Source organism: Balaenoptera borealis (genome assembly GCF_965194805.1).
Source record: "Balaenoptera borealis genome assembly, chromosome: 15".
In the NCBI taxonomy this organism is placed as follows: domain Eukaryota; kingdom Metazoa; phylum Chordata; class Mammalia; order Artiodactyla; family Balaenopteridae; genus Balaenoptera; species Balaenoptera borealis.
The window spans coordinates 65,114,509-65,127,725 of record NC_138871.1 but is presented as its reverse complement, the minus strand read 5'-3'; the positions used below and the strand labels follow the sequence as shown (position 1 = coordinate 65,127,725).

The 13,217-nt window shown below is 40.9% G+C and overlaps 1 protein-coding gene across 12 annotated transcripts in view; it reads left to right on the top strand.

The window, feature by feature from the left end:
- The window catches only part of LTBP1 (latent transforming growth factor beta binding protein 1), a 419,515-nt gene extending 407,846 nt beyond the window's left edge, over positions 1-11,669 (top strand). For all 12 annotated transcript variants that reach the window (XM_082356679.1, XM_082356680.1, XM_082356681.1 and 9 more), the window contains 3 exons: positions 3,254-3,376; positions 9,380-9,529; positions 10,691-11,669. In XM_082356679.1, the coding sequence (XP_082212805.1) occupies positions 3,254-3,376; positions 9,380-9,529; positions 10,691-10,872 (455 nt within the window). In that variant the 3' untranslated portion in view covers positions 10,873-11,669. The remainder of the gene's footprint in view (positions 1-3,253; positions 3,377-9,379; positions 9,530-10,690) is intronic.
- Positions 11,670-13,217: the final 1,548 nt, after the last annotated feature.

Genomic DNA, 13,217 nt, shown 5'->3' with positions numbered 1-13,217 from the left:
GGGACATGAGTGATTTTACCGAAAAGAAAAAATTGTAACCTCCATTTTCTCGGTGCTTCAAAATTTATGAACAGTTCCATAACATCATCTCATTTTTTAATACATCAGTAACAGAGAGGCAAACAGGAATTATCCCCATGTGACAGATGTGAAAACTGAGGCTTGCCCACAGTTGCTAAGCTGGAAAGTAAGTGGTACAGTCAGGACTTGAGCCCCGGCTTCTGCCTCTGAAGCCCATGTTCTTTTCATTACCCTGTGCTCATTTCACCCTTGACCCTGGCCAAGAATGAGAGCAGATGTGCGCAATGGGAGAAGCAGCATGGATGGATTAGGATAGACCCATCATGCTCCCAGAAAAATAACTCAAAATGCCTGTCCTGGTGTTGATGGGACTGTAGCACATCTTCAAATACAAAAGAGAGTACATTTAATGTAGAAATGATGTTTTGATAACTGACCAAAACTCTTGAAGTTTGGATTGGTAACGTGTTAGATAAAGTGAAGCAGCAAAGGACAGTAAGTTCTAGAAACTTGAGAAAAATGCATGTCCAGGGATGAAGGGAGGGGAAGGAAGATGCAGCAAACCGCAGAGGGTCCCCCGTCCATTACTCTCCTCTGCTTCCCTTTACGGCCTGGGTCACGTCCAAAGCCTTTCTTAGGAACTACTTGGTAGTCCCCAAACACAGCTTACAGTTTGCTTTTGTGATGCCTTTGGGTAAACTCTTTTTAGAATCCCAAATATCTTCTATTAAGTAAATCCTTCTCATCTACTTAGTTTCCAGTCAAGTGTTCCTTTTCTAGGAAGCTGTTCCTAAACATCACACAGGAACAGAAGTCCATTCCTCCTCCACTTGTCTCCCATTTGATCCCTTCCTTTTGTGCTGTTAGATGGTGAGAGCTTGGAGGGTGGAGACCAGGTCATTTCTTGGTGGAAGAGGCACGGTCTAGGGGACAAGCCATGGGCTCGGGACTTGAGCGCGAGGTGCTGAAGAGGAGCGTATACTGCTCAGCCATCTCTGGACTTAGGTTTGCAAAATAAGAGCATGAATTAATTTTTTTTTAATATCCACTCTTTTTTTGTTTTAATTTATTTATTTTTGGCTGTGTTGGGTCTTCGTTTCTGTGAGGGCTTTCTCTAGTTGCGGCAAGCGGGGGCCACTCTTCATCGCAGTGCGCGGGCCTCTCACTATCGTGGCCTCTCTTGTTGCGGAGCACAGGCTCCAGACGCGCAGGCTCAGTAGTTGTGGCTCATGGGCCTAGTTGCTCCGCGGCATGTGGGATCCTCCCAGACCAGGGCTCGACCCATGTCTCTTGCATTAGCAGGCAGATTCTCAACCACTGCGCCACCAGGGAAGCCCAATATCCACTCTTGATCACAACTGTTGCCTGGATACAAAATGTTGTCTCCCTTTCAGATGTACAACAAATATATATAAAAAGTCATGAGAGAAAATGACCTCAGTGTATGAAACTTGTAAACATTTCTGCGATCTTGCCTTTGCAGGGAAACCCTTAATTCTTCTCTTTCAAACCTGAAGCAGAAGTGACAACCATTTTTGTTCTCTTTGTTTGAAGCTTTATTTTTGTGAGTCAACGATCTTTTTCCAGGTTTAGCTATTTCCTTAATGAAATTAATATTTCTCATGAAATGGTTTCGTGGGGAAGCGCTCGGGGATGTCTGGGATGGGGATGTGCGCCGTTCCTGGAATGCTTCCCACAAGAAGAATTTTAGGAAGGGGCAACCATGATCCTACCCCGTCTAGGGGTTCAGGGTCTTTTCTGCTTTTCAGGGTCTTTTAGGGGAGAACGTGCGGGTGTGTGCACGTGCATGCGTGCGCATACACACACATACCTCACACTCACCTTTGACTCCTTTAAGAGGAGGGTGATGGAAGAAAGCCTTGAGAGTTCACACACTTGCCTCAGTGCTTTTCTTTAGTTTTGTTACAGAAGGAACCAAAATAGGGGGAAACTCCTTCAATCTGTGGTCCGGGCAAGTGTGGCTGCCCTGAGCGTCCAGCCAGTCCTGGCGCCGGCTGACCTGCAGCTCTCAGTCCCGGCAGAGATGCTGAAGTCTGGCTAGCCCCAGAATTTTCACCAACTGCTGGATGAATCCTTGGGCAGTATATTTTCTATAAAATGGGCGTTCAGAACATGAAGATATCTCTTTTAAAGCTTTCCTCTCTAGACCTTCTCAATAACTCTGCTCCAAAGTACGGGTAAGAGCCTGAGACCGTGAAATGCACTGAAAGCACAGTCATTCCCGAACACGTGGAGAACCAAGATCCCATGTGCTAGGTGGGTCCTGCGAGGAGGACTAAAGGGGGAGTTAAGTCAGATGGCCATGGGAATGGGAACGTGGCCTCAAGAAACGGTAACTGCAGATGAATTCAGCTAAGGTGCAGAAGAGGCAAAGACAAGAATTACAAAGGAGCTAAGGTAGATGTAGGAGAGGAAGAATGTTAAGTGTACATCCTTCAGCTGCATGACTGAGTTCAAGTGTGGTGCTGCCTCATACCAGTTGTCATTTAGCCACTCCATGCTTCTGTTTCCCGTTGGTAAAATGGAGATAATGGTAGCTTTTCATAGGGTGGTGTAAATATTTTAGTGAATTAATGTGTATTAAGTGCTTAAAACAGTATCTGGCACAGAGCAAACATGATACAACTCTTAGCTGTTATTACTAGTACCATTACTTCACTGTTACTGTTATGATGATGATAATCATCACTGCTATAATGCTATTCATAAGGACCAGGTCTTGAGTAGAGGAGTGTAATAGTAGGTACTAAATTCAAATGGTACTTAGTAGCATCTTCGTTTGGTTGTGTCTCATTTTTGGATCACCAGAGATGCATTTTTTTCTCTCTCTCTAGTGAGTGGAAAAGTGTATATCTGTATGAATGACTACTTTATACACTTTAAATGTTTTGAGGAAAACACCTGATGGGTTCAGATAGAGCCATTCTTCCAAAAGGCTTGCAGCACTCTCCGATGGCTCATTTTTTCAGTCCTTTACTCTCCTGGGATACATTCTACCAACTGTTCAGCTACTATGTTGGGTCTTCTATTCAGAATCTTAATTATGCTGTACAGCATGAATTGTATGTGGATGTATAGAGCACCCATAAAGAATATTGAGATGTTTCAGGATCAGGGGTGTGTGTGGGAGATGGGGCACGTGGTGACTGGGTGCATCCAGGTGCGAGCAAACAGCAATGGTGTGTCACGTTCATTGTCATTTCCTTCTTAGATGACTACGCCCAGCTGTGTAACATCCCCGTCACGGGACGCCGGCAGCCATATGGACAGGATGCCTTGGTCGACTTCAGTGAACAATACGCTCCCGAAGCTGATCCCTACTTCATTCAGGACCGTAAGCAACATTTTTTAGTTATTTTGGAACTAAATTGTGGTTCTGAAGTTTAGTCAGTGGTTCTCAAAATGTAGTCCCTGAGAACTTGTAAGAAATGCAAATTTGCGAGCTATGCTGTAGACCTGCTGAATCAGATACTGGGGTGAGACCCACCAATCGGCTTTACCAGCCCTCTGAGTAATCCTTACGTACACTCAAGTTTGAGAACCACCGGATCAGATTATGAGTCTCACTGGTGGGAATGCTGTTACGTTTGTTTTATTTATTTATTTTTTGAATTTTATTTTTTTAGACAGCAGGTTCTTATTAGTCATCCATTTTATACACATCAGTGTATACATGTCAATCCCAATCGCCCAATTCATCACACCACCCCCCCACCCCTTTCCCCCCTTGGTGTCCATATGTTTGTTCTCTACATCTGTGTCTCAATTTCTGCCCTGCAAACTGGTTCATCTGTACCATTTTTCTAGGTTCCACATATATGCATTAATATACTATATTTTTCTCTTTCTGACTTACTTCACTCTGTATGACAGTCTCTAGATCCATCCACGTCTCAACAAATGACCCAATTTCGTTCCTTTTTATGGCTGAGTAATATTCCATTGTATATATGTACCACATCTTCTTTATCCATTCATCTGTCGATGGGCATTTAGGTTGCTTCCATGACCTGGCTACTGTAAATAGTGCTGCAGTGAACATTGGGGTGCATGTGTCTTTTTGAATTATGGTTTTCTCTGGGTATATGCCCAGTAGTGGGATTGCTGGGTCATATGGTAATTCTATTTTTAGCTTTTTAAGGAAACTCCATACTGTTCTCCATAGTGGCTGTATCAATTTACATTCCCACCCACAGTGCAAGAGGGTTCCCTTTTCTCCACACCCTCTCCAGCATTTGTTGTTTGTAGATTTTCTGATGATGCCCATTTTAACTGGTGTGAGGTGATACCTCATTGTAGTTTTGATTTGCATTTCTCTAATTAGTGATGTTGAGCAGCTTTTCATGTGCTTCTTGGCCATCTGTGTGTCTTTGGAGAAACGTGTATTTAGCTCTTCTGCCCATTTTTGGATTGGGTTGTTTGTTTTTTTAATATTGAGCTGCATGAACTGTTTATATATTTTGGAGATTAATCCTTTGTCCATTGCTTCATTTGCAAATATTTTCTCCCATTCTGAGGGTTGTCTTTTCATCTTGTTTATGGTTTCCTTTGCTGTGCAAAAGCTTTGAAGTTTCATTAGGTCCCATTTGTTTATTTTTGTTTTTATTTCCATTACTCTAGGAGGTGGATCAAAAAATATCTTGCTGTGACTTATGTCAAAGAATGTTCTTCCTATGTTTTCCTCTAAGAGTTTTATAGTGTCCAGTCTTACATTTAGGTCTTTAATCCATTTTGAGTTTATTTTTATGTATGGTGGTAGGGAGTGTTCTAATTTCATTCTTTTACATGTAGCTGTCCAGTTTTCCCAGCACCACTTATTGAAGAGACTGTCTTTTCTCCATTGTATATCCTTGCCTCCTTTGTCATAGATTAGTGGACCGTAGGTGTGTGGGTTTATCTCTGGGCTTTCTATCTTGTTCCATTGATCTATATTTCTGTTTTTGTGCCAGTACCATATTGTCTTGATTACTGTAGCTTTGTAGTATAGTCTGAAGTCAGTCAGGGAGTCTGATTCCTCCAGCTCTGCTTTTTTCCCTCAAGACTGCTTTGGCTATTCGGGGTATTTTGTGTCTCCATACAAATTTTAAGATTTTTTTGTTCTAGTTCTGTAAAAAATGCCATTGGTAATTTGATAGGGATTGCATTGAATCTGTAGATTGCTTTGGGACGTTTATTTTCTTTAAAGAAAATCTTATTTGTTATAATTTCCATGACAAAATCATTTTTTTACCCATGAAGTGGTGGCCTAGTTTAAGGGTCAGAGTTTTCTTGATAGCTTGGTTATATTGTAGTCTTTTTTCATACAAGGAAATGGTAAGTATTAACTGTACTGAGTTGATCTTTTTTTTTTAACGTCTTTCTTGTAGTTGCTTTACAATGTTGTGTTAGTTTCTGCTGTATAACAAAGTGAATCAGTTATACATACACATATATCCCCATATCCCCTCCCTCTTGCATCTCCCTCCCACCCTCCCTATCCCACCCCTCTAGGTGGTCACAAAGCACTGAGCTGATCACCCTGTGCTATGCAGATGCTTCCCACTAGCTATCTGTTTTACATTTGGTAGTGTATATATGTCAATGCCACTCTCTCACTTCATCCCAGCTTACCCTTCCCCCTCCCCATGTCCTCAAGTCCATTCTCTTAGAATGGGAGATAAAATGATTGCTCTCCTGGTCAGAGATTAATTTTTAGAATTCACTTGTGAGGGGGTTTATTAAGTAAGAAATGATGTGTGATGCTTCTCCTGGATTTGTGAGCAGACTTTTCAAATGGGAGGTGGAGTGTGTATGTGTGAATCCTGTTCCCATTCAGAAAGTAAATGCCTAAATGTACAACCAGAGTGTCCCGGATAAGGAAGCCACACAAGCTAAATATGTCTGGGGGAGAGACCAGAGCTTTCAAATACAGACTAATTATGTGAAGTCTGAAAAATGGGATGGTACAAATTGAAATATCAGTAGATAATGGGTTGTCTGCCTTCAAGAATGGGACTAGAGTAGTGGAGTCCAGGTGCCTGTTCCACATCCTACAGAGGGGGCCTCCTTGCAGCAAGTGAAGCTGCTCCAGATTTTCAAGACAGAATCCCTGCAGACCAGGTAGTTGGGGTTAGGACTTTGGAGACACTGCTGAAATTATAAAATACAGCAATGCTGTTCTTTTTTTGGGACCTTTCACCTGTGCACAAAGCAAACTAGCTGTGACCTGGGTCCTGAGGAGCAACACAAGCTTTGTGGGTGCCTCTGGAGCTACTTCAGTTCTGAGCCAAAGAGTGTTTTCCTCCTTCCCTCTCTCCCTTCTTTCCTTTTGTTTTTTAAAGTATGCAGTATATTGATCCTTCAGCCAAATTAAAACTGCTTTAAAATTTACATGAAAACAGCATTCTATTAAATCAGCTGGGTTGGGTCTTCTAGACCTGAGTGGATCTAGAGCATTGCCAGCATCCAGAAGGACCCCTGGTTCCCTTTTACCAGCCGCCCTCCCACCCCCTCAGGGTAACCACTATCCTAACTTCTAACACCTTAGATCAGTGGTCCCCAACCTTTTTGGCACCAGGGACCGGTTTTGTGGAAGACAAATTTTCCACAGGTGGTGGTGGGGGTTTCAGGATGATTCAAGCACATTACATTTATTGTGCACTTTATTATTACATTGTAATATATAATGAAATAATTATACAACTCACCATAATGCTAACAGGAGGTGGAGCTCAGGCGGTAATGCGAGCAATGGGCAGCTGCAGATGAAACTTCACTCACTTGCGGGCCGCTCACCTCCTGCTGTGCGGCCCGGTTCCTAACAGGCCATGGACTAGTACTGGTCCGTAGCCCAGGGGTTGGGGACCCCTGCCTTAGATTTTCTTTTAATCAACCACAAATAATCATGCACTACTTCAAGAAATGTGCTTAAATACATTGACAGCTATAAGCCTGTGCACTTAATGATTTCTACACTTCTGTGTATGTATTTATAGGTCAGTAAACATTTACTTTAAAAAAAAAAAAGGGAGAAGAAATATTAAAGTTGAAAGAAAGTACAGTTTGCCTGCCCCATAAGTCCAAAATACCAGGGTAAATCTACATGTAACTCTGACACAATCCCATGGCTTGTGTGTGCAGCCTCTAATGCATTATAGTTCAGATGCCAGGAATTTTAATGTTGAAATGTTCTGGCTTATGTAGTTGTTTTTTATTTTTTAAAGCTGTCATTGCTTTAAAACTTTTAAAATTCACTACAAATGTTAAGAAATAAGCATGTTGGTATCAGGTCAATTTCCTGTTTAGCAACATAGGAAGTTGCAGATGCAGTTGGAAGACCCCCAGCTTTGACTATGTAAGGGCCTTTAAATTTCTTACAAGTTGCGGAGAAATAGCTCTTCCTTCCTAGACCAGGATCAAAGGCTCTCTGGCCCTACTGAAGACTTAATCGTATGGGGTAAGGTGGTAAAAGAGAGGCTGAATCACACCACCTTTATTATTCATCATCTTGTGCCTTTCTGTTTAAGAAAGTTGGGCTAATGACTGGTATCACCTTTAGTTAGAGCAGTATTTCTAAAACCGGAATTTTCTAGAGCAGAGATCAACTTTTTCTATAAATGCCAGATAGTAAAATTTGTAGGCTTTGCAGCCTATATAGTCTCTTTTGCAGCTACTCAACTGTGCTCTGGAATCAGGAAAGCAGCCACAGAGAGATATTAGCAAATAGGTGAGGCTGTGTTCCAGTAAACTTCATTTATAAAAATAGGTAGCAGGCCCACTTTAGAGCACGGGCTGTCCTTTGCTGACTGCTGTTGTTTTAGAGTCCTGTAGAAGTATTTTGGGGAGTCTGCTTAATGTGTGTATAGGAGTTTCAAATTTTAATTTCATGTTTTAATTTCTGTAATAAACATAATTTTACTAGTTAAAATGAACTTTGCTGTGTTACCTGGACTTTGAAATATTTCCATAGGTTGACTTTCTTGTCAATATTTCTCAAACTGGCTTCAGGATCTGCTGACAGTCTTGATGCCCAGTCGTATTTTTTTTCCTTTTTAGATGTATTACTTAATTTTTAAAATCATTGTTAGACCTTACAGCCCTGCATAAGAAATGATATTTTGCTGCCCCCTGCAGTTCGACTGGAGAATTACTTCAAAGGCCAGATGTAGAGTTCTGACTCTAGGTTGATTTTTTTTTTCCCCCTTAAAAGCTAATACGTGGGGCTTCCCTGGTGGTGCAATGGTTAAGAATCTGCCTGCGAATGCAGGGGACACAGGTTCAAGCCCTGGTCCGGGAAGATCCCACGCACTGCGGAGCAACTAAGCCCGTGCACCACAATGACTGAGCCTGTGCTCTAGAGCCCGTGCTCTGCAACGAGAGAAGCCACTGCAATGAGAAGCCCGCACACCGCAACAAAGAGTAGTCCTCGCTCGCGGCAACTACAAAAAACCTTGCACAGCAACGAAGACCCAGCGCAGCCAAAAATAAATAAATAAATTTATATAAAAAAAGAAAAAGCAAATACATGGTGCCTTCAGAAGGTGGGGGAGAGGATGAGACCCCCAACATCAACAGTGTGTTTGGGTCACCGTGGATTTATATTTACAACTTTCCTCTCTAGAAACAGAGGAAAATATTCTTGATGCCTGGCTACATTATTTTTGTATTTCTAAACTCTAGCTCTGGATCAGTTTAAAGATATCTAAAAAAAAAGGAGCCAAACAAGAGCTTCTTTGTTTTCTTTAAAAGAATTTTGGTTTTCTAAACAGAAATATGATGTATTTCTCATTTATCAGGATGTTTTGAGTCGCATTTACTGCTTTTATCCTTTGATCCCCCAAGAGCCCTTTTGTAAGGCTCATTCCAAAGCCAGAGCAAACAGACCTCACATGGCCAGCCTGGCTTTTCTCCACGCCTGGGAACTCCCAATGAAAGAGCACTGCCTCCAATGCTTGTGCGTCTTAGCAAATATCTACTCTCAGAGTGAGTTCCATCGGTTCTATCCTGAAAGATGTTCTGACATTTACCCTACTGAGAACTCAGGAAATTTAAAATCTTAGACAAAACATTTTAATAATTAAGGGCAAAAACAAATACCCTACTTGCTGTGTCGTTTTATGTGATTTTAATGTAGCACATCAGAATTCAAGATGTGGGGCTAATCTGTACAACCTACCCAAGGTTGGTGATAGTTTGCTTAATATCGTGTACAGATATATTCGCTTAAATTTTAATGCTATCTTTAAGGAATTGGAAATATGTATGTATGATGAACCATAACCTTAATGATCATGTCATTTTAAAAAACGGTGTAAGAGGTTGAAAATTCCTAACCTGCCTCCTGTCCTTTCCCTTCCAGGTTTTTTAAATAGCTTTGAGGAGTTGCAGGCTGAAGAATGTGGCATCCTCAATGGCTGTGAAAACGGGCGCTGTGTCAGGGTGCAGGAAGGTTACACCTGCGATTGCTTTGATGGGTATCACTTGGATATGGCCAAGATGACCTGTGTTGGTAAGAATCATATGTATTTGATGGGAAATTACTCTTTTCCTCAATGCCCTGTGGCTGGACCTCAGACAATCTAGTACATTTAAGATTTGCAGAGTTTCAGTTTGGGAAGATGAGAAAAGTTCTGGAGATGGATAGTGGTGACGATTACACAAAAATGTGAAGGTACTTAATGCCACTGGACTATCCACTCAAAAATGGTTAAAATGGTCAATTTTATGTTCCATATATTTTACCACAAATTTTTAAAAAGTTGATATTTAAGAATTCATATAAATGGTACATACCTATGGAGGAAAGGCCAGAAAGTCTGGGGTAATTAGTTTGACTCTTTTAAATTGAGCTTTTGACTCTGCAGCAAATGTTTTCCCTGAATACCTGACACCAGCAAGAGGGGAATACAGATGAAAAAGAAAATACAACTTCCATTTTAGAGAAAGTTCTTTTCACAACTCTCACATTGCCTTCCCTCTTACTTTTAAGAGAACAGTAAAAATATGTTTATCCTTACCGTGTGATTGAGGCTGTGTTCCTGAGCCTGTTGGCCTCCTTCCTAAATGACCCTTGACTTGTAGCATTTTTTTTCCTCTATTTTTGTGGCTGTTTTGCTCCGTCGTGTAGTTTCCCCACTTCAGTTTTGTTAGTCTCAATCTGAGGTGGGTCTAAAAAAAAAAGGTAACCTGGGTTATTAAAGGTGTTTCCAGTGCATAGAGCCTTTCTTTCCTGTGGAAAGAAATCTAAGAAAGTAACTTAAACCTTTAGAGAGGCTGCTCAGAGGCTCTCTGTATGTCTCTTGACAACCTAACAGTTCTTCTGTATGTGCAGAGAGGAATTTAGAAGTAGGATAGTTGTTCCAGCTTTCTTAAGGTTTGACTATAAAAAGTCAAGCTGACAAAATGGTCCCTGTTGTGTTAAATAACAAACAGGGAAAGAAATTCTAGAACCTCCTGGATAATCACCTTTTTAAGATCTAGAAAGTAGTATTTCTCTTGCACGTAATTGAAACAGACGGACAATAATGGGAAAGACTATGCAGTTTACTGTGGGGAGAGCACAGAATAGCCAGGCTGTGTTCAGGCCGGATGCCTCAGGTAGGGTGTAAATTGCATTTCCTCCCGGAGTGATGTTGAAGCTTGCTTACCTGCATGGTTTGGCTTATTGCAGATGTCAACGAATGTGATGAGTTGAACAACCGGATGTCTCTCTGCAAGAATGCCAAGTGTATCAACACCGAAGGTTCCTATAAGTGTGTGTGTCTGCCCGGCTTTGTACCTTCCGACAAGCCAAACTACTGCACTCCGTTGAATACCGCCTTGAATTTAGAAAAAGACAGTGACCTGGAGTAAAAGTGAAGCTACATAACCTAAGCCTGTATACTCTGCACTGTGTAAAGGAGAAAGAGAAATGTATTATACTTCAGACATTGCACTTGACCCAGAATGTTGGAAATATGGAAACATCATGGAGTTGTATATCCTCAGAAGCGAAAGGATTCAGTGTGAGCCTGACTTGTGTGACAGACCAAATGGACATTTCTCTGAAAAAACAGTATATATAGTCTGTTCATATGTAAAATTCAGTGGAAAAGAGGCAGAACAGTGCTATTATTTTAAACAGAAGGTTGTATTATTATGTTTTTTGTTTTGATATTTTTTACTATTGCTTGATTAAATCTGGCATTTAAATAGTGGTGGAAATATTTTATATAATTTTCATTTTTTGGTTATGCAGTTCCTTGGCTACTGTTTCTCTCTTTCAAATGTCAAGTGCAAAAGCCTTTGATAAAATATTGTTTAAACTATTATAAGTATTGTTACACAGGGCTATGCTATTCCTGGTCTGGAACATTTTTAAAATCCAAATTGTCCTGTGGAGCAGGCAGTGATTGTTTCAAAACTTTTATACACATTTGGAGAAAAGTACTTTATATTTACAATGTGTTATCTGATTTTAATGTCCATTTTTAGCCAAGCTGCTGGTAGGTCTTAATTGGATCCCTTTCCTACAATGAAATGGAAGAACTAATGAGCTTACATTAGTATTATAATGTGTGAAGTAGGACCAGCAAATTTTAAAACTTGATGATCCCAATATATTTACCATTGTATGTTAAAGCAAAATAAATCACCATTTTTTTAGAAAATTTCTACATCCGAGTAATGTCAATGACCATATGCACACAAGTTGTTCCCAACTACCCCACTCTATCAATGGTATTCTATGAATGTAGAGTCTTTTACAGGTTAATTATTAAATTTGTTAGATACTGTTATGGGTGGAATTGTGTCCCTGGAATTCATGTTGAGTCATGTCCCCTCAGTACCTCAGACTATGACTGTATTTTTAGATGAGCTAATTAAGGTTGAAGAAGGTCACCAGGGTGGGCCCTAATCCAATAGGACTGGTGCTCTTATATGAAATTAGGACATACACAGGAAGATGCTGGGAAGGCACAGGGGGCCGACAGCCATCTACAAGCCAAGGAGAGAGGCCTAAGAAGAAAATTCTGTAATACCTCGATCTTGAACTTCTAGCCTCCAGAATTAAAAATAAATTTAAGCCACCCAGTCTGTGGTACTTTGACAGCCTTTAGCAAATGAATACAGATGCATAACATAGGAAGACTAGCTCTCAGTGTTCCAAGCCTTACTTAATACAAATCCACAGTCATACAGTTGTCTTATTTAACCTGAATTTCAGAATCTTTTTTTTTTTTAAGACTTTTTTGATGTGGACCATTTTCGAAGTCTCTATTGAATTTGTTACAATATTGCATCTGTTCCATGTTTTGGCTTTTTGGCTGTGAGGAATGTGGGATCCCAGCTCCCTGACCAGGGATCAAACCCGCACCCCCTGCATTGGAAGGTGAAGTCCCAACCACTGGACCACTGGGGAAATCCCTCAGAATCATTTTTAATAAGAGCATCTGAGTTTTCAAAAACAAACTATGGATAGGCATACTCAGCAGAAAATGTCCCCATTTAACATTTTCTTGTAAGACAGGCTTTTGGATTTTAGTATCTGCCATAGGAGGAATGGTACATCTAAAATGTCCATGTTGTCTACCACCAAGAGTCCTATGACCGGGCACCAACTGCTGTCCCTGCCTTCCCAGGAGCTTGCACGGGCCGCGCACCTGCACACCCCCCCGTCAAGGGGATAATGGCCAACACACGCTAAGGAAAGAGACACCCAAACTAAAAGCAGCTCTCACACCAAAAAAATATTAAACCCACACAAGCTACACAGGGACACTCCCACTTATAAATAGACCTCCAAGATTACAGTAGATAATTGTTTCTCCCCAACTCACAGAGTAAGAAAAATACAGTATAAGCAAAATGAAGAAGCAGAGGAACCACTCCCACTTAAAAGACCAAGAGAATTCCCCTGAAGGAACAAACAATGAAACAGACCTCTTCAGTCTAATAGACACCGAGTTCAAAAAGGAGGTAATGAAAATACTGAAAGAATTAAGAAAGGCTATCAACAGAAATGCAGATTACTGTAAAAAGGAACTCGAAACTAAGGTGGAGCCAAGAAAAATTAGAAAATTCATTTGCCAAGACAAAAGCTGAGCTCAAGGCAATGAATAGCAAGATGAATACATTAAGTCCCCTACATACGAAGCTTCAAGTTGCGAACTTTCCAAGATGTGAACGTGCGTTCCATCAACGTCAGGCGTGAGTGA